Source organism: Syngnathoides biaculeatus, chromosome 18, assembly GCF_019802595.1.
Source record: "Syngnathoides biaculeatus isolate LvHL_M chromosome 18, ASM1980259v1, whole genome shotgun sequence".
In the NCBI taxonomy this organism is placed as follows: domain Eukaryota; kingdom Metazoa; phylum Chordata; class Actinopteri; order Syngnathiformes; family Syngnathidae; genus Syngnathoides; species Syngnathoides biaculeatus.
Window position 1 is genome coordinate 11880157 of NC_084657.1, and position 19481 is coordinate 11899637.

At 45.0% G+C, this 19481-nt stretch overlaps 2 protein-coding genes across 3 annotated transcripts in view; one reads left to right on the plus strand and one right to left on the minus strand.

The window, feature by feature from the left end:
• tmem132e (transmembrane protein 132E) overlaps window positions 1–3469 on the minus strand; it is a 248658-nt gene extending 245189 nt beyond the window's left edge. The window contains exon 1 of the mRNA XM_061803292.1: window positions 2576–3469. Coding sequence (XP_061659276.1) covers window positions 2576–2642 — 67 coding nt within the window. The 5' untranslated portion in view covers window positions 2643–3469. The remainder of the gene's footprint in view (window positions 1–2575) is intronic.
• Window positions 3470–10646: 7177 nt separating this feature from the next.
• Window positions 10647–19324, plus strand: dtx2 (deltex 2, E3 ubiquitin ligase). Of its 2 annotated transcripts, XM_061802921.1 has the most exons (9): window positions 10647–11252; window positions 12285–12936; window positions 14337–14395; window positions 15269–15493; window positions 16660–16727; window positions 16810–16980; window positions 17997–18158; window positions 18233–18322; window positions 18604–19324. In XM_061802921.1, exons 1-9 carry the CDS (start codon window positions 10931–10933, stop codon window positions 18838–18840), a joined length of 1986 nt encoding a protein of 661 aa, XP_061658905.1. In that variant the 5' UTR covers window positions 10647–10930; the 3' UTR covers window positions 18841–19324. The 2 variants fall into 2 exon arrangements, with proteins under 2 accessions (XP_061658905.1, XP_061658907.1); XM_061802923.1 differs by lacking the exon at window positions 15269–15493.
• Window positions 19325–19481: the final 157 nt, after the last annotated feature.

Sequence of the window (19481 nt, forward strand, 5' to 3'; positions counted from 1 at the left end):
ATACGGGCAATACCTGATTTCGGGTGTAATTGGGTGGAAAACTTCCTGTCATTTCGTAAATTTTGTCTCCAACAATTTTCTGGTAAATCTCCATGTGAGGCCGGCACGTCGACTCAGCTGGAAAGCATTGGCCTCAAGGTTCTGAGGTCCTGGGTTCAATCCCAGACCCCGCCTGTGTGGAGAGTTTGCATGTTCTCCCCGCGCCTGCCTGGGTTTTTTCCGGGCACTTCTCGATGTGCCCCGGCGACCAGTTCAGGGTCCTGCCCATTGATGGCCGAGATAGGCTGCAGCACTCCCGCCACCCTTGGGAGGAAAAATTCCAAATCCGAAACTGTCCACGTTACGTCTCGACTAGATAGCGGAAGCCAATGGCGAAGGGCTACACAAATACCGTCCATGGTGATGAATTTTCACGGGACGGACTCTGTAACAGCACCAAATCATACGATTCACGCCACACTTCCGATTAAAAAGAGGTTCCTTTCCGTTGATCCCCCAAAACTCAATTCCTAGGGAGACTTTCCAAATTTATAAAATTCCCAGCACTTTGCAACGCTTATTTTCGGCATCCTGCTATACCGTGTAAATTAGCACACGTGTGTGTGTGTAACAAATATTTGAAGCGCCGGAAGCTTGTAGGCAGCTGGCCACGAACCAAACCCTTGACCGCGATTGTCCCTGACAGCGGCGACGTGGATGTCCAGGCAGGTGGCGAGAAAAGCACATCATTTTTTTTTTTTTTTTTTTTATATATACGCACGCAGGCTTTTCTTTTGTGCGGTAATGAAATTGCAATTGTGAAGCCAAGCCTGAACGAGAGCCCACTGCGCAACCGATACACATAGAGCAAAAACTGCATTATGCGACCAATTATACTGCGGAGACGCAACGAGGAGTGGGAGACGCAACGAGGCGGGGCAGCCGCCGTGGCTCAGGTGCTACAGATGCACTCGACCCGTTGGAACAATTCTTAACCCTCAAGATCACGACTCAAAAGGGATGCAATGGCCAAGCCGTGCTGCTAGTTACAAACGTGTACGATTGACGTATTGTCAGGAAAAACATCTGTCAGGACGCCACCCCCCCCCCTCGTCGAGATCTACTTCCCTGCAGCTGATTCCGTTTAAAAAAAAAAAAAAGGGTTTTACCGAGGGATCATCTTTGACTGAGTCAGTCCAATCCCATTGCAGAATCCAGGTGTACCGACTTTGTACCCGAGTCCAAGTCACCTCCCTGTGCGGTTTGACAAGGAATTATGTCCCTGCTGGAGTCTAAGTCCGACCTACAATTTTTTCTACGGTCACACAAATGCACCTCAGACAAAGTTTGGAGTTTTTAACCAAGGAGTCGAGGTCCATTCTTCTGGCGGAGTCCAAGTGTCCAGTTGTTGTACCTCGAAAGTCGCGTCCTTGCACTCTCAAAGTCCCGTCCAGGTGTACACAGAGCGTGTACCCGAGTTACTTCTCTACACTTAAACACCGTGCCGGGAGAAGCGAATGTCGAATGCAAAATGTCATACCTTTCTTTGTTCCCTCCCAAAGACAACTTCTGACCACTGAAGGCAGAGAATCAGTAGAAATATTGCCATTAATACAGAACAAAGAGGCGGGAGACGGCCATCTTTTACAAACTGTATTTGACGACCGATACAATTATTGATACTATACGGCCATATCGTGAACCTTGACTGATCTCGATACCGTCTTTGTTTCGAATGATACGTTTTTGTCACGTGGCTGAGGTATTTGGTAGCCGTGAATTGTCAGTTAAGTACAGGACAAGAGAGCCAAATGGTGCTCGGAACATGCTACGCATGTCCGAGCAATTAGTTGAAGAAATAAATCAATAAACCGGCTCAAGGAAGAAAACTGAAATGGATTTTTCTGTGCGCAAGAGAAACGATCACTGCTATGGAAAGACTTATTTGCGTACAGGATTTGGTTGTTATCTGGACTACTGTTGCTGTTAGATGGATATACTAATTGGTGGATCCTTAGTTTGTCTCCGATACCGGTCTTGATACGCTCTGTCCATACCGTTTACCTAATCCCAGTTTGATAACCGTACTTTACCTACCGTGCCGCCATCCAAGTTTTATTCCCCCTCCCTGGAGCTCAACTGGTGGTGAGTAACCACCACCACCTTCCTACCCTGCCTCGGCGCAAGGTGCAAAGATTTTTTTTTTTTTTCAGGTTTATGTTGACAAAAAAAAAAAAAAAAAAAATGAAATCATCTTTGTGCATGCACCGGTCTATGTGGGACAGACCACCAGGATTATCTCTTGTATAAGACAGACCAAGATGCAGCGTGTACATCAAAAACAAAACGAGCATTTTACAATAATGCAATTCTGACGTGCGTGTTTGTCCACCCTATTAGCTTGATGTCATCGACAAATTGCCCCCCCCCCCAAAAAAAAAAAAAAGTATTACAGCATATTAAATATGTCCATCTCCCAGAGTGACCAATCAGAGCAGCAGTAGCCACCTCTGCAGTTGCACAAATTTGGCACGATCACTCCTCGATGCAACACCATTGTGATCCCCGCTGGGGGGGCAACGTGGGGGCTACTCACCACATGAAAGCGCCTCCGCCACCACGCAGATGAGGAGCGTCCGTCTGCAATCCCGTGCACCTGACATGGTAGAATTCCCCAGCAGATGAAGATTTTAATCCCAAAATAAATGGATCTCTATCTCTCTCAGATGGCTGGCCGGATTGACTGATTAATGGGTCCCTGACCGGGAGGGGGTGGGGGGGGGCTTCACCAGCCGGAGTCCCACCGATGTAATGAATCCTCTCCCAACCAAGAGAGAGCGTCCGCGGCCCCCCTCTGGAAGTTCCGAAGCGACACCCCAAAAAATCATAAATCACACTGACAGTCTTGTCGTCCACTATGAAATGTGGCTGAATGAAATATTACCACCAAAAAAAAAAAAAAAAAAAAATGGAGGAAATTGCAAGAATAGTTTTTTGTGGGGGTTTTTTTTGTTTTTTTTTTTTGTAATGAGTTTCTTGAGGTTGACTAAAAAACCCCGGTGAATCCGCACCGCCGTGGCTGAGCTGTCACTCACACTTGCCGGGCTTCTTCCGCCGAAGGACGAAGGGCTGGAAGCGCATCTCTTCGGGGAAATGGATGGTGAGGTCCGACTCGGTCTGGCTCGTTGTCCAGGATGAAGGAAAAGAACCCAGTAAAGTCCGGCGAGTTTTTTGTTGTTTTTTTTTTTGTTTGTTTGTTTTTTCTCCGTTTATCCCCGCTTTACTTTGATGCTGTGGCTGCGGGCATGCATTGTTGCGGACGGCGGAGAGTCCCACCAACTCGGGCGGTCTTTTGGACTCGGGGACGGACCGGAGCGGTGGTCGTCTGGCCGGGGTGTTCTAAAGGAGAGGACCGGTTCCGCCTAACGAAGTGCTCTCAAAGTGAACGTGCTCACCTTACTGACAAGAAAGCTGCCTTCGACTTGTCAAGTGCGCCATGTTGTTGTACCGTGAGGTTCCGGTTTGCGCTGTCAAAATAAAACCGTGAAAAATGGTGACAGGTTTATTTTATGTTCATATTTTTAATTCGTCTTCAAATCTTTTTTTTCCTAAAACCCTCATGAATTACGTTCAATCAAGCAATAAAAAATACTGTTCTTCCTTGAAATGGATTTAGACCAACATGCCTCAAGATGGAGGCAAAAAAAAAAAAAGTATTTCTGAATAAAATGCTTCAATTCCCTTCATCTTAGTTCCTCGGCACCGATTTTTTTTTTCTAAAAGCCTCATGAATTACGTTCACTCAAGCAATAAAAATACTGTTCTTTCTGTAAATGGGTTTAGACCAACGTGCCACAAGATGGAGGACACACACACATACAAAAAAAAAAAAAATCTCAATAAAATGCTTCAATTCCCTTCAATTTAGTTCCTCGGTGCCGCGATTCCACAAGTCAAATTACGAGATGAACGGTTTGGCCTGAGCAAAAAAAAAAAAAAAAATGCCAAAAAGAGAGTTTTTGGGACTGAATAACATAAGATATATTCCCAAAATATATATTTTTTTTTATTATTTATATAATGGTTAAAAAAATGTTAATACACAAAAGCCATGGGAACAATGAGGATTGATTTTTTTGGGGGGGTTTTGTTCAATTGGCATGCTGGACTCTATAAGAATGTACTTTTTTTAAAATAAAAAGACAAAATAATTGTTTGCAATTTTTTTCACTCAACCACTGCTTTCGGGGACAAAACACATTATCTGAGAAATTAAGTTTTATTACTATGAGCATGTATGCTATATATTATAATTAATAGAATAAAAAAAAAAGTATTCATTGTCATATTGCACAGGTCCATCAAAATTGAAAAATGTTTTGGGAAAAAAATAATGGCCTTTTAAAAAATAAGACCAATATTTGATCACAAATGCCAATCACTAGTCTGGCTATTCCAAATCATATTCTTGAGATTTATTTATTGGACTTTTCCCCGACTTGCCACCGCCAGTCCTTGAGCGACAGGAGCGCTTTTATTATGTAAACCAAAAGGGCCGTTTCCGGAATTGCCCATCTTTGACTTGACGAACTTCAGGACACTAAAAAAAAAAAAAAAAAAAAAACTAATCTTGAAAGTGGTGCAGACGAGCCAGCTGGTCTGATTGTCCTTTATTGAATTAACATGGTGAGACGTTATTGATGAAAAAAAAAAATCTTTGATTTAATGGATCAGTGCCACTAATGGTTTTATTAATGGATGCATTGCACTACAGGAAAAGTCAACATTCATGTTGTTAATTTTATTTATTTATTTTTTACCCCGGATATGTGGAGTCGAACAACTAAGAGTAAATCGATGTTAACGGTGAGGCTAATGACGATTCAGTTGTTATTTACATGCGTGAAACTAAGTCAAGAGCATATAAAAAAACACTCTTAAATTTAATGCTTGAGACTTAAAACGTCAGAATTTTAACCCGCAAAGGAAAATTATCTGCATACAATTTAACTGCAAAATCTTGCATTTCTATTTTTTAGTGATTTTTATCCCCTGACAACAAATGATCAGTTCTGTTTCTATAAAAAGGAATAAATAATGAGATTTTACAATTCGTGTAGAAAAACAAGTACAATTTTTCATCCAGAAAACAAAACAAAAAGCAACTTAATATGATTTTTCAGGGAAAAATTCTGAAATTGATGGCCCCACAGACAAACTATTTTTTAACATCCTTTTATCCTAAACCTTCAAGTATAATTGTTTTTCACATTTTTAATATAATACTGTGTAAAAAATGTGTTTCAATAGCTCATGTTGACCACGTGTCTTTGCTACAACTGCAACAAAATAGTTGCATCCATACAAATTTGTCATATGTATATTTTCATAAAGGAATAAAGTGTGCAAAATGATGGCATAACAATAAATTACATTAAAAATATATCTTTAAAAGTAATTTTTTAAAAATATTTTGTTCATCATTTTTATTGTTTTTATGCAATTCCAAATGTTTTATCTCTTTGTTTTCAAATGCCTTTAATCATGTAAAAGCACGCTGAGTTGACCTTGTGTGTATGAAATGCGCTATACAAATACATATGCTTTGCTTTGCTTTTTTTTGTACTGTAATTGTAACAATTATAGATAAATACCCCCTTTGAGTTGAAAGAAATATACCCCCCGGAAACAGATGAAGCGCCAATATGACGTATGTTGAACGCTGTTTTGAGTATCGTGAATACAAAACGCGTCCTCGTGCGTGGACATTTTGTCCCCTGGTGAGCAGGACAAGGACGACGTGTTGCGTGCCCCCCCCCCCCATAACTCACTCCACATTGTCACACGCGCTACATCATCCCTGCCGCGGACAAGCACACCCCATTGTTGTTATTATTATTATCCATCCATTATCTGAGTTGCTTATCCTCACGAGGGTCGCAGGAGCGCTTGGAGCCTATCCCAGCTGTCAACAGGCAGGAGGCGGGGCGGGTTACACCCTGAACTGGTTGCCAGCCAATCGCAGAGCACATAGAAACAAACAAGCAATCGTACACACAATCTACACTTAGGGGCAATTTAGAGTGTGCAATTAATGTTGCATGTTTTTGGGGATGTGTGCCCGTACAAAACCCACGCAGGCATGGGGAGAACATGCAAACGTCACGCAGGTGAGGCTGGGATTCGAACTCACAAGGGTCACAGGAAAGCTGGAGCCTATCCCAGCCAGCTTCGAGCGAAAGGCGAACTGGGTCCTGAAGTGGGCGCCAGTCAGTCGCAGGGCAGATATCGACACCATCGCTGAGCGGGAATCGATCCCACGCTCCCCACACCAAATGCAGCCGTGTGTACCGCTAGGGGTGTCAAACTCATTTTTGTCCCTGGCCACATTGTAGTTATGATTTCCCTCAGAGGGCGTCTCATCATATTTCCATCCATCTATCCTTACATTTTCTTTGTCGCTTATCCTCACAAGGGATGCGGGGAGTGCTGGAGCCTATCCCAGATGTCAACAAGCAGGAGGCGGGGTACACCCTGAACTGGTTGCCAGCCAATCGCAGGGCACATGGAGACAAACAGCCGCACTCACAATCACACCTAGGGGCAATTTAGAGTGTCCAATTAATGTTGCATGTTTTTGGGATGTGGGAGGAAACCGGAGTGCCCACCCGGAGAAAAGCCACGCAGGCACGGGGAGAACATGCAAACTCCACACGGGCGGGGACGGAATCTAACCCGTGTCCTCAGAACTGTGAGGCCAACGCTTTACCACCTTATCCAATCCGTCATATTTACACTTGAAATTCACAAACTACTTTTTGAATCAGAAATCAAGTGTGATGGCTTTTTCAAACATTGTTCATGTTTGGTGACAAAAATTATCTCAACATTATCATTTATGATATCTGACCATTTGAAATGTTGAGGCATATTTTCAAAAGAATCACAGATTTTGACACCGATGATTTGCCTTCGCGGGCCACATAAAATTATGTGGCGGCCCAGATCCGGCCCCGGGGCCTCGAGTTTTTACACCTGCGCACTACACCATCAGTGGCCCTCCTTTCATTTTATTATAAAATAAAATATCTGTTAAATATGCTCTGGCATTTAAAAAATGTATGTCGAAATTAATTTGATTATATTGAAAAAAATATCATTTTTACACAGGCAAGCTAATACCGCTGCCTAAAAGCCACACTTTAAAGCATTAGGGCAAATTAAACAAAATTAATTGAAATTGAATTAACAGCTGTTCTGTCAGCGCGAGGCGATAAAAAAAAAATACTAAAAATTTTTAAAATTCCCTTTTTACATCTGTTGCTCTCTCCTTCCCGACGCGGCCCCGCCTGAGCTGCCCAGAAGTCACAAAATTAATTTGCCGCTCAAGTCGTTTCGATTTTTAATTGTTCTCCGCGCGCACGTGGCATTCTTGCCGAGCGGCGGCGCGCTTCATCACAAATGCGCAAAACAACAAAAAAAGAAAAAATAATAAACAAATAAAACAGCTGTCCTACATCATTTGTTTGCCGTTTGAGCGTGAAGGCATTAACAGGCAATTTAACTCGGCAGCAAAGGCCTAGTGGGTAATTACTACTACGACTGGATGCCTTACCTCTAAATAGTCGCTTTGTAAGAGCCGCGGTTAGTGTCCAGAACTAATCTCCAATATTTTCATTCGCCTGGAAAATAATAATTAAAAACAATAAATAAATAAGAAAATGGACGTCATGGAGGATTGTTAATCTGTACAGTCGAAAAAATAAACTGCTGTGTTTTCGCACCTAAAACACACCCGCTCCTTGATTCTCAATGAGTAATTACATTATTAATGACCTCATTAATGAGTAATTACATTATTAATGACCTCAATACTCGCTAATTAAACTAAATACATGTGGAAATACCCCTTGGAAGCATCAGTAATATTATTCATTCTTCACGGCAGAGAAAGACGATATGCCTGTGAATAGTGTCTGTCTGCATGTGCTGCTGAACCGTTTGTGTTGACACATCCCTTGATTAAGGGCAGAGGTGCAATTATCCATCCATCTTCTTCACCGCTTACCCTCACAAGTGTCGCAGGGAGTGCTGGAGCTTATCCCAGCTGTCAACAGGGAGGAGGCGGGAGGGCTACACCCTGAACTGGTTGCCAGCCAATCGCAGGGCACATCGAGACAAACAACCACACTCATAATCACACCTATGGGCAATTTTAGGGTGTCCAATTACTGTTGCACGTTATTGGGATGTGGGAGGACACCGGAGTGTCCACCCGGAGAAAAGCCACGCAGGCACGGGGAGAACATGCAAACTCCACACAGGCGGGTGCGGGATTGAACCCGGGACCTCAGAACTGTGAGGCCAACGCTTTACCAGCTGAGCCCACCGTGCCTCCCAGGTGCAATTACTCAAGTAACATTTTGGATCAACTGTACTTGTCTGATTTGTACTTACATACTTTTTTACTTTTACTTGAGTGTTTATGTTAAGAGGATTCAAAAGTTTTGACTCCGTGATAACGATCGGCATGCCGCTCGCTACTTTTATTTATCCCTGTGTTGCTTGTGTCGTCTGTTTTTAGATTTCTAGCAGAGGGCACCGTACCGCCAGTCCAGCGCGATCGCAAACGTCGTCCATTTTACATACGTGCATCCCTTTTCTTAGCCGCCTATACTCACAAGGGTCGCAGGAGCGCCGGAGCCTGCCCGGGGGATCTTCGATTAACGGACGACCAAACGGCGCTAAGGGCAAAGGACCCACTTGAAAGTTTTTGCGGTCCAATCGAAAACAGCCGCAAGAGTCTTTACTTTAAAGACTCGAAAAGATTGCGAAATACTTTACGACGCAGAGTACAATTATGGAGGATGTAGTCTTGCATCTGCCTAAACGTGGACATTTCAGCCCTGAACGTTGCTTAACATTTACTCAACTACTTTCTTACTCAAGTAAATTAATTTTGACTTTTACTCGAGTCATATTACTCTTACTCAAAGACAATATTTGGCTAAGGGACGCGACGCTGCAACACCAACGCTATCCACGAGCCCGTCTATGGCGTTTTGCATTGTCTGTTAGCTTTAAGCTAAACTGACTCGACAAAGGCAAAAACTCTCCGGTGGTTTTAAATATACAATTTGCAATTTTATTGGTTTTATGTTTAGTTTTCCAGGGGAAGTTTCACAGAGAGTGGCAATAAACAGCTTGAAGCCTCTTTTTATGAATTCTTTACTATCTTCTAATCTGCTGCTTATTGTGAAGTGAGTTCCAAACAGCTCTCAGATATTATTTTTTTTAAATGCTCCAAAAATGCAGCGACAAATGTTTTTAGCGGACCGGTGCCCAAAAGCGCTAATTAACGGCGTTCCGGCCACATATTTTACGCTCCCCTTTGATCCGACGTCAAGATGCTGTCTATCCGCGGCTGTTCATCTCACGCCACCTGCCACGGGTCAAACGTGCCGCTGTGTAGCACGCCGCAAAGAATCTGCCACGCGGGGCAGGTGGGCCTATCAGGTGGGCCACCTGCGGACGTGCCGCATTCTTACCAGACCTTCGTTCAAATTGCCATCCCGGAAAATATTAGTGAACCCCCGCCGCATATATTTGCATGTTTGGCATCTCTGAACTCACGAAAAGTAGTGCTTTGTCACCCTATTGTGGCATTTTGGTGCAAAGAAACTATGTTGAATTGAGTTGAACAGCTTCATTTTGACAAAAGTGGTGCTTTAGTGCCATTTTTTTTTCCATCGAAGCTTTTCAGAGGTGCTTGGTACCAATCTGCCACAAGAGAGCGCCAAAGCGATATTTTTAATACTAGACATAGGTGCAGAACTTCAAATAAAAACTGCAAATAGGTGAGTTCCCCCATACTCCACCCCAAAAAAAAAAAAAAATTGAAATTGAAAAAGTACGAATAAAAGAGTATTCATTGTGCCTCCATTTGTGTTCCAAACACACTAGCGTTGATTACTCGCGCCAACCGTCTTTACATTCATTTTCTGAGGGGCTTGTATTTGCAAGGGGTGGCAAGATTATATTTATTTCCCAAAAGACTATTCCATGTTAATGTTACATATATATTTATCTTGTGTTTTTATATTGTTGAGATATCTATTAATATCCTCAGTTTAGGCACCAGGATCCCTGGAAAATGACACATAACGCACTTTGCTTCCTTCCTGTGTCAGTAGATTTCTTTCACAGCTGACTCCATAATATATCGGCTACGTATTCGTCATCGTCCATTGATCATAATGCAACGTCAACTTGCAACAATTTTCATGATTACTACTATTATGCGTTTTACTTTTGTTCTTTTTTGTTAAATCGTGCAAAACGTGCATTTGCCCTGCCAGGTCATCATTTGTCATAGCTGCGTACTGCCAGCCAGGGGCAGCAGCGAGGTGGACATCGAGCCAAAACGGGTTTGAACAATGGAGATGTTTGTCATCAGAGAAGAAGAAAACGATGCCTTCGCCGTCAATTTGAAAATGAAATACCTTCATAAATTCGTGGACAGTTGTGTTGACAGATAATAAAATCGTATCACATAAAAAGTTGTCACATTTAAATTAAAAACGAATCGTAACATTTTTATGTAAATACTTGAAACGTTCTCCGAGGCATGATGTTAAAAATAAAAATAAAAATCATACATTCCGATTGTCAATGAAGGCAGCAGTGGGATGAAACGGAAAGCACCCTTGGCAACGCTGTCACAAAAAATCCCCAAACAAGGTCTGCGTATATCCCCCCTGCAGGCGGCTCGCATTTTTCGATAATTATGTATATTAATATGCTTAGCTGATCAATGCTTGTACGCGATGGCATCGAGGGGATTTTAACGTGTTCGCAATGGTGTTCTTCAACGAGCCCAGCTAGCCTAGCCTTTCTTCGTCGAGGCTCCACCGTGAAGTTAGCATCGAGCTAAAGCTAAAAGCGGCCAATTATGGCGATTGTGTCGGGCTCCTGCGCCCGGGTCAACGTCTCCCGGAGCGGCGGCCCCTCGGCGGCGGCAACGGCTCCGGCCCCCTCCCCGTCGTCCGGCCAGTCGCAGCCCATGATCGCCGTGTGGGAATGGCAGGACGACCTGGGCCACTGGCGGCCCTACAGCGGCCAGGTGAGCGCCTACATCGAGCGCTGCCTGTCGCCGCGGGGCCACCGGGGCGGCTCAGCCGGCGCCGCCACCATCTGCCTGGGGCAGTCGGACCCCGGCCTCTCGCCGTATCTCATCGACGTGGCCAGCCTGAAGCAGTTTAGACAGGACACGGGTGAGTTATTAAATCATTTTTTTGTGTGTGTCACAGACGTTATTTGGGTTGTTCTGTTTTTTTTTTTTTTTTTTTTTTAAAGGCCTTTTGCTTGGTATCTTGGCCTGTTAGCCTCGATGACGTAGGTCGTGTCGTCATCGCAATATTGACAAAACTGCTCCCCTCGATTAACCGGAATAACCAGGCAGCCACTTGTTTGATGTTTTTCTTTACAAATATGTTGGTTCGCGTGATCACGTGTGAAATTTATCAATCGACCCGTTCGGGGTCCACGTTTGCCCATTTTGGTTAAAAAAATGCGAGAATTTTACATCCACATCCGGTTTGTTGGGAAAACGGACGTAAGAAAAAAAAAGTGATCAATGATTTTATTGTTTACATCACATCGATATTAAATGTAGTTGTAATATATATTGCAGGACCAACCTCATCTCTCATTTTACTCGTTAAAAGGGACATGCATTTTTTACTAAAGGAAAAATAAACGTATTGTATAAAAAGACAAGAAAACGTTGAAGAGAATACAAGGAAATATATATAGTAAGAGTAACAATAGCTTTTGTAAAGTTATTAAAGTGGAGGCAAGCATATTTAGCGATCACCTATTTGCATTCTTTTACCAGGCCAAAACAACCTCATGTCCGAGGTCACCGGGCGATGTAAGGATGCCAGTCGCGCGGTCATGCCGGCACAATGACAACTGGCAATTGAACGTGGGTGTTCAGCAGTAATAAACAAGTTATGCAAAGAAAGCAGCGTGATGAAGCCGCAATGAGTACAGCAACAAATTCCCAAAGAGTCCAGAAGCTATTGGACTGCGTACTGAATGGATGTTCTGTTTAATGTCAGTCGCCTCTTGAAAATGTTGCGTATGTTCCACACATATTGAGTCCTGACAATCAAATGTTGCAAAATCCCAACGGGCTAACCCGGAAGCGCGTGTTTCATGTGCGGCGGCGAGCCCGGGCGGTTCACAATGCCGGCTTCTAAATTTCCTTTCCTGTGTGGTTTTTTTTTTTTTTTTTTTTGCAGGAAAGACCCGGTCCGTACGGCGCTCCCTGTTTGCCCAGTCGTCGGGCCTGGGCAGCGGCGTGTACTGGGAGTGGGCCAACGACGAGGGCGGCTGGACGCCCTACGAGACGCGCACCTCCATCCTTCTGGAGCACAGCTACCAGGCCCGGCAGGGCACGGCCGACCTGGGCCCGCACGGCTACAATTACATCGTGGACCTGACGTCCCTGGCCCAAGTCAACAAGTCGTCGGGCTTCAGGCGTCAAGTGCGGCGGCAGTGCAACCTGCCGTACCCGCTGGCCTCTTTCGGACCTCCCGCCATCCCATCGGGGCCCTCCATGCTCCCTGCCGGCGTCCCGCCCCCCTCCTCCTCCTCCACGGGGGGCCCGGTCTGCTCCTGCCAGCAGTGTTTGAGCCACGGGGGCACGGGCCCCATGCCCAGCCGATCCCGGCACTCTTTCTCATCGGGCAGCCTGAACCGTCCCAGCCTGCAGGGGACGGGCAGGGTCGCCACAGCGACGGCGGCGCACCCCGCCTCTGTCTACTCCCCGTACCCCCGCAGGCCCCTCTCCGTCGGCGGGATGTCTTGGGGAGCCCCCTGGCCTCCACCGCCTTCTACTAGCCAGCTAGCTGCACCCCTTCTTAGCAGCTCGGCAAGCGCTAACGGACTAAGGTTGGTGACTGCTGTTTTTTTTTTTTTTTTTGTCGTCCAATGTTCAAATTGTGAGCTGAACCTTGTAAAGGCACGAAGCAAGGCACCGGCTGACCCACACCGAAGGGGCGCAGAGTGAGCCGCTTGCCCACAGCGGGCGACAGGGCCCGCCACAAAATAGATACGATATGAAACGGTTGCACACTGCCGTAACATTCACTTACCGAGCATCATTTTTGGTTCATAAACGGCATCCCATCTTTCGAACATTTGTAAATAGTGTTGCACAGCCTCCCTCTAGTGGTACATGAAAGTATCATCAAATATAATGTTGAAACTGTGTATTACTCCTGCGGCGCAACTTTTTTGGAATCCATGACAGTACCTTTAAGTATGATTCAGTTATACGGTATTTAATTTTTAAGTGCAGTACATTTATTTAATCTTTTGCACCTGTTTGTTTTGCTTTCCCACATTTAACTGAGTGCAGTTTTCCATCCATCCATTTTTTTTGGCCACTTATCCTCACAAGGGTCTCGGGGAGTGCAGGAGCCTATCCCTGCTGTCAACGTACACCTTGCACTGGTTGCCAGCCAATCGCAGGGCACGTTGAGACAAACGGTCACACTCACAATCACACCTAGGGGCAATTTAGAGTTGCAGATTTTTTGGGATGTGGGAGGAAACCGGAGTGCCCACCCGGAGGAAACCCACGCAGGCACGGGGCGAATGTGCAAACTCCACACAGCCGGGTTTGGGATTGAACCCGGGTCCTCAGAACTGTGAGGCCCAACGCTTTTAGAAGCTGAGCCGGCCGAGTGCAGTTTTATGAATCAAAATTGTACATGCAATACATTTAATACTACACTATTGTATTTGAAGTTTTTGAAGCAGGACTTGGTGTGAAACGTTTTGAGGACCCCTGTACTAGTACACGTTTTTGCCGCATAGAAAGGATATCAAATAAATGTTCAACTTGCTTGCCATGAAGCCATTTGAGCAATTTTGTAGTTTTTGTACCTAATTCAGCCGACTTGTTGGGTAGCAATGAAATTATTCGCTATCCAACCAAAGCTGCGAATCCTCTATCCACTTCCTGTTCCCCACGGGGGCCGAGAACGTCCCACTTTAACGAGGGGACATTAACATGCTTGTCACTTGCGCTTCCTCCAGGCCCCCGCCGCGGTTGTCTCCCTACGCACGAAGGCTTCATTATCACGGCCGCCACGTTTCCTGCTCATTGTCCGTAGCTGCCAAAAGCGATCGCTCGTTTGTTATTTCACACGCCGGAGGTTCAGGACCTCAGGATGCTCCAAATCTGATCCGGTAGAAAGAGCAGAAGCAGACTTGTGTCTACAGATCCACTGACCAAGTGTTTTTTTGTTTTGTTTTGTTTTTTCCTCCCCCCTCGCCCCCGCCAGCATTCCTTCCATCCCCATTCAGCTCAACGGATCCACCAGCGTCAGCTCGGCCCTGGCAGGTAAAACACTAAAAACGCTTCCTGTCCCCTCTGCACTTGCTTTTCTTTTCTTTTTTTTACTCTTTGGTGATTTATAATCTGCTTTTGAAGGTTTTATGTGCCTCTGCCTTGTCTGATTTGCTCTTGTCAAAAGCCTTTAGCATTTCAGTTTTTTTTTTTTTAAGTCTGCGTAAAACAATTCAAAACAAAAAAATTCCGGTTTAATTTTATGTGTAGATGTTAGTGAAAATGTTTCTAAACTACTTTTTTCCCTAGGATCTATTACTGGTTTAAATATTAATAATACAACAACTATACAATTTCAATCTGCGATTAAATGTTACCCTTTCCATGAAAAACGGGTCTTAGGTGTAAAATATTTGCTGAATTAAGTATTGCTGAATGTATTACAAAAAATATATATTTTTAGATCGTGGAAAAAATTGGATAGTTTGGGGATAAATTAATGCTTAAAAACATCTATAAATTGTGGAGTAAATTAGGAATACCTTGCGTTTCAATACATCAAGAATAAATATTGATAAAATGGGAAAAAAAGTACATTTCATGAATAATTTAGCATTTTGTTTTGGCAGCAACCGACAGCCTCACACACCTTGGAAAAACATTAATCTTGAGCACTAATTATTTTTACAAATTTGCTGGTCTGTGTGAGACTTTTTTTTTTTTAATTATTATTGTTTCTGTCAAGAGTTTTGATTTAATTTAAAGAAAAATTGCGACGGTCTCCAGGTGGGAGTCGGAGCGTCGGTCGCAGCTCCATCTCATACGTTTTTTATTTTTGAATGTGTTCCTTTCTGCTCCCGCACCTCACCCGCTTTGCCCCCGCCCCGGCCCCGTCCCGCCTCGAACCTCCTCCCCTCCCCGCTCCAGGCATGGCCTCCATTTTGATGTCGGCGGTCGGATTGGGCGTGCACTTCACCGCCGCCGCCCCCCTCCCGCAGCCTCCTCCGCATCAGCATCTGCATCAGCATCAGCATCTGCCGCCCCAGCAATTCTCGCTCCCGCAGCCGCCGCCCGTCCAGTTCCCCCCCGCCAGCAGGCCCGGCAAGTCCCCCGGCAGTTCAGTTAAGAGAGCCAAGAGGCAGCACAGGAGAGGTAGCTACCGCACCGCAACCGCCCGCCCGTCCTCACTCGGCGGGGGGGCCCATCTCATCACCTGCATCCGTCCTCGTGTTTCCGTCTTCCATCCAACCATTTTGTCTCGTGCTTCTGGTCGCCCATCAAATTTTCCGTTGCGGTGTGTCAAGGGTGCACGGTTGACTTCAAACTTGCCTCACATTTTAAAAATTATTGCAGTCAGTGTAGTCGGCAACTTCACAAAAGCCCCCTGAGACGGCGTCCAGATTTTTGCAAGCATGGAATCGGCTGAAAATGACCCGATGGGTTTTTTCCAGGCTTTCAGGGACAAGTCCGACCTTCCGGGGATGTCTGTGTCTCGGTTCCGGAAGCCTTAAAGCCAGAACATTTTGCTCCGACCTTTTGAAAAAGGCGCCAGAAAGTCAGCTATGCACCATGGAAGCCAATGCGGGAATCTTGTTGCCGAGCGTCGACGGTTCCGCCGGTCCACGCGGTATTGCGCCAGGTGCTGTTCATCACCCCCATAGAACAGGGGGGAACCAAGTCAACTGAGCAATTGTCTGCCTTCTGAGATCGTATCAGAGACAAGACGCCACTCACGTCTGGGGGATTTACGCAGCGCGGCACCACCGAGACTCGCTTCTCCCGCCGTGTTGAGTCGAAAGCAGTTGACACCAACAAATGAATCACATCAGAAGCTTGATAATTGTCTGCCATCTGAGGTTTTAGTAGAAACAAGATGCCACTCAGCTGTTTTTTTAAAAAAAAAAAGTTAAGAGTAAAAATCTGCCTCCAAGCTTTGCAATGATTATTTTTTTCACGCGCTCGCTAACATTACTGCAGCACTAAACACGATGTAGAAATACGATAAGGAGCGAAGGGTGCGCAAAAGTCTCTGTCCAAAGTTTGGGATAATTTTACACCCACAGTCGATCGTATTGTCTGCCTTCTGAGGCCCTTGTGTGAGGGAATCGTGCAACGCCAGGACTCCTGACACGCCCCACTCCAGCCTGCTCGTGTCGAAAGCAATTGACTCCATCCCATAACTCAACGAGTCTCCCGGTCTGTTGATGGCTGCCTTTCATTTTCCATCTGTTTTGTCTGCTAACTTCTTTTTGGTGGCTGCGAGAGTACAATTGCGACCTTCCTCGGGTGTTGATTCCAAAGGTCACATTTCGTTTCAGCTTCCACTCAAAGAGCCGAGGAGGTGATACGACGTTACATGGAGGTGGTGCCCGGCGTCCCGGACGAGGTCGTACCCGCATGCAGAATTCTGTGGTTTTTTTTTTTTTTGTTTTTTTTCCTGCTCACATCCCTCCATCTCGCCCCCCCAGGACTGCATCATTTGCATGGATCAACTGTCCAATCCCTCCGGCTACGAGACGCCGGCGATGGCGCAGGAGAGCGGCCAGGTCATCTTGCCAGACTCCGTGGGGAAGTTCGTCAAGTGCGGGCACACCCTGCATATGCTCTGCATGCTGGCCATGTACAACAATGGCACCAAGGTACGCAAATGCGTTGAAATAAGAGGATATGCCCACATTGAAACGAGATATTTCCGGAAAAAAAAAAAAAAAAAGAGTACACAGAGTTTAACGCTAAGGTAAAAAAAAAAAAAAAAAAAAAAAAAACATACCGGTAACAATCACTAAGACACGGCAGTAACACACTAGCACAGTGCTAAGAGGGCCGGACCGGTAAAAGTGACTTCCTCGGCACATATATTCCACCGGTCTCACTCTTCCCTTTTCCGCTCAAGTGCCCCTTTGCAGCCGGGAGAAAAACAATGCAGAAATTAGCCGCATAAACCGTAGGGTTGAAAGCGTGTGGAAAAAAGTCGCGGCTTGTAGGCCGGAAATTACGGTATATAGATTTTAATAACGTACAATAGGTATATTGTAAATCAATGTAAGTGGATAAGTGTAATTTGTTTTTACATCATAGGTTACAATTTTATGCAATTTTTTTGAGTACTTTGAAAAAATGAATTACTTATTGATCAAATGTACTTTGAAAATTCATGTAAGATAATTCCCCAAGTCATTTTAACATGCCCCAAGTTTTTTTTTCTTTTGTTCTTTGACAAGAATCTAATTTAGGAAAAATTAATTCCAAAATAATGTAAACAGTTTAATCATTTGAAAAAAAAAATTCATTATAGAATACAAGCAGTTTTATGAATAACAACTCAAAATCAATAAATTGATGATCTATTTATTATTTTAGATTAAAAGATACATTAGTTTGCATTTCCCAGAATAAATGATTTGGTACTCCTTAAATATATTTTTTATATATTTAATTTCAGCTACTATAAAATGTTTAGAATCAAATGATACAAATGAATAACTGCTAAAAAGCTTTTTTTAACTGAAGTGGTTTTCGACAAAAGTACATCCGATCAACAAGGTCACGGTGGGTCTGGTCTTTAGCATTTTTTCATTTTTTTTTTTTTATTGATCCATTTAAAAGCGGACACTGCTCCCCCCCCCCCCCCCCTCTCCTCTCTCTCGCCCGTCAGGACGGCAGCCTGCAGTGCCCTTCGTGTAAGACCATTTACGGCGAAAAGACCGGCACGCAGCCGAAAGGCAAGATGGAGATTTACAGCATTCCCCAACCGCTGCCCGGGCACCCGGACTGCGGCACCATCCAGATCATCTACAGCATCCCGCCCGGGATACAGGTGGGGCCGCGGACTTTTATCATAACGTGAACCGCAATCGCCGAATCATCAGCGCTTGCGTCCTGGCACCGTAGGGCCCGGAGCATCCCAACCCGGGACAACCCTTCACCTGCCGGGGATTCCCTCGCTTCTGCTTCTTGCCGGACAGCGACAAAGGCAGGAAGGTAAAAACATAAACCCTCGTTTACGGCACGTGATATGATATCGTTCTGCACCCAACTGCGAAAGGTGGAATATCTGCTGTTAGAATTTGCTCCACTAGTTTGGTGCTAACTTGTCATTGGAAGCGCCATAAATGGGGAATTCATTTCATAGTCCACAATTTTGGAATATGGAAATGTGAAATTTAATAGGAAGGCATCATGTTCACAAAAAAACATCTGTAACCCCCAAACAGCTTTGAAAATTCTACCAATAAGTTTTGTTCCCACCCTTCCATCTGAAGGTTTTGGAGCTGTTGAAGGTGGCGTGGATGCGGCGCCTGATCTTCACGGTGGGCACGTCCAGCACCACCGGGGAGCCCGACACGGTGGTGTGGAACGGCATCCACCACAAGACGGAAATGATGTCCAACCTGTCGGGACACGGCTTTCCGGACCCCAACTACCTGGACAACGTCCTGTCAGAGCTGGCCTCTCAGGGCGTGACCGAGGACTGCCTCAAGGCCGCTGGCAGCAGCTAAGTCATTAGCTGCCACCCCCACGCCCCAAAAGCAAAGCCCACTTAGCAAAAGGGAACCTATTTTCCAACCGGGCTGCGGCATCAACGCCATCGGAATCGGGGAGAAGAACCCGGAAATTTTTTCCGCCTTTTGGACGTAGTGTCAAGAGCAGTTTAGAGGCTTAGAACAGAATGTTGGAACAAAAAAAACGTACTGTTTGAAAGCAAACACAATTGCGATAATATCCGGTTCCGACGCAGCTCCATTCCCGCAAAACGTATAACAGAAAATTATTTTTGCCGTTGTCTTTATTTTTCATTTCTAGCTTCGTTTGCATCATCATCTCCGCCCCCTGCCCCACGCTCCGTCGCCGCGACGGGACCGGCGTTTCAAATCTCATAAAGCACTTTAGTTGTGACGGTGCATCACTTAAAAATACATTTTTTTAAAATGTACACGGGGGCGGGTGTGTGGGGGTTATGCAATTAAAAGTGTAGCAAAGAGACGCTGCATCAGCCTGATTATAAGTGGCAAGAGTTGCTGGGAGAAGAAAAACTGTAGAAAACTACTTTTTAACACTTGTATGCTTTAGTTAGTGTACTAATCAAATCGTGAACTCTGTTTTCTTTGGACTCGTTAGTTGCTGACCTGAGACGTAGACT

Excerpts from the sequence above, each read along its gene's own strand:
- dtx2 (XM_061802921.1), top strand. The coding sequence starts at position 10,931 with ATGGCGATTGTGTCGGGCTCCTGCGCCCGGGTCAACGTCTCCCGGAGC. Across the intron at positions 14,396-15,268 it reads CGTCAGCTCGGCCCTGGCAG|GCATGGCCTCCATTTTGATG; the intron begins GTAAAACACTAA and ends TCCCCGCTCCAG. Across the intron at positions 16,728-16,809 it reads TGCCCGGCGTCCCGGACGAG|GACTGCATCATTTGCATGGA; the intron begins GTCGTACCCGCA and ends TCGCCCCCCCAG.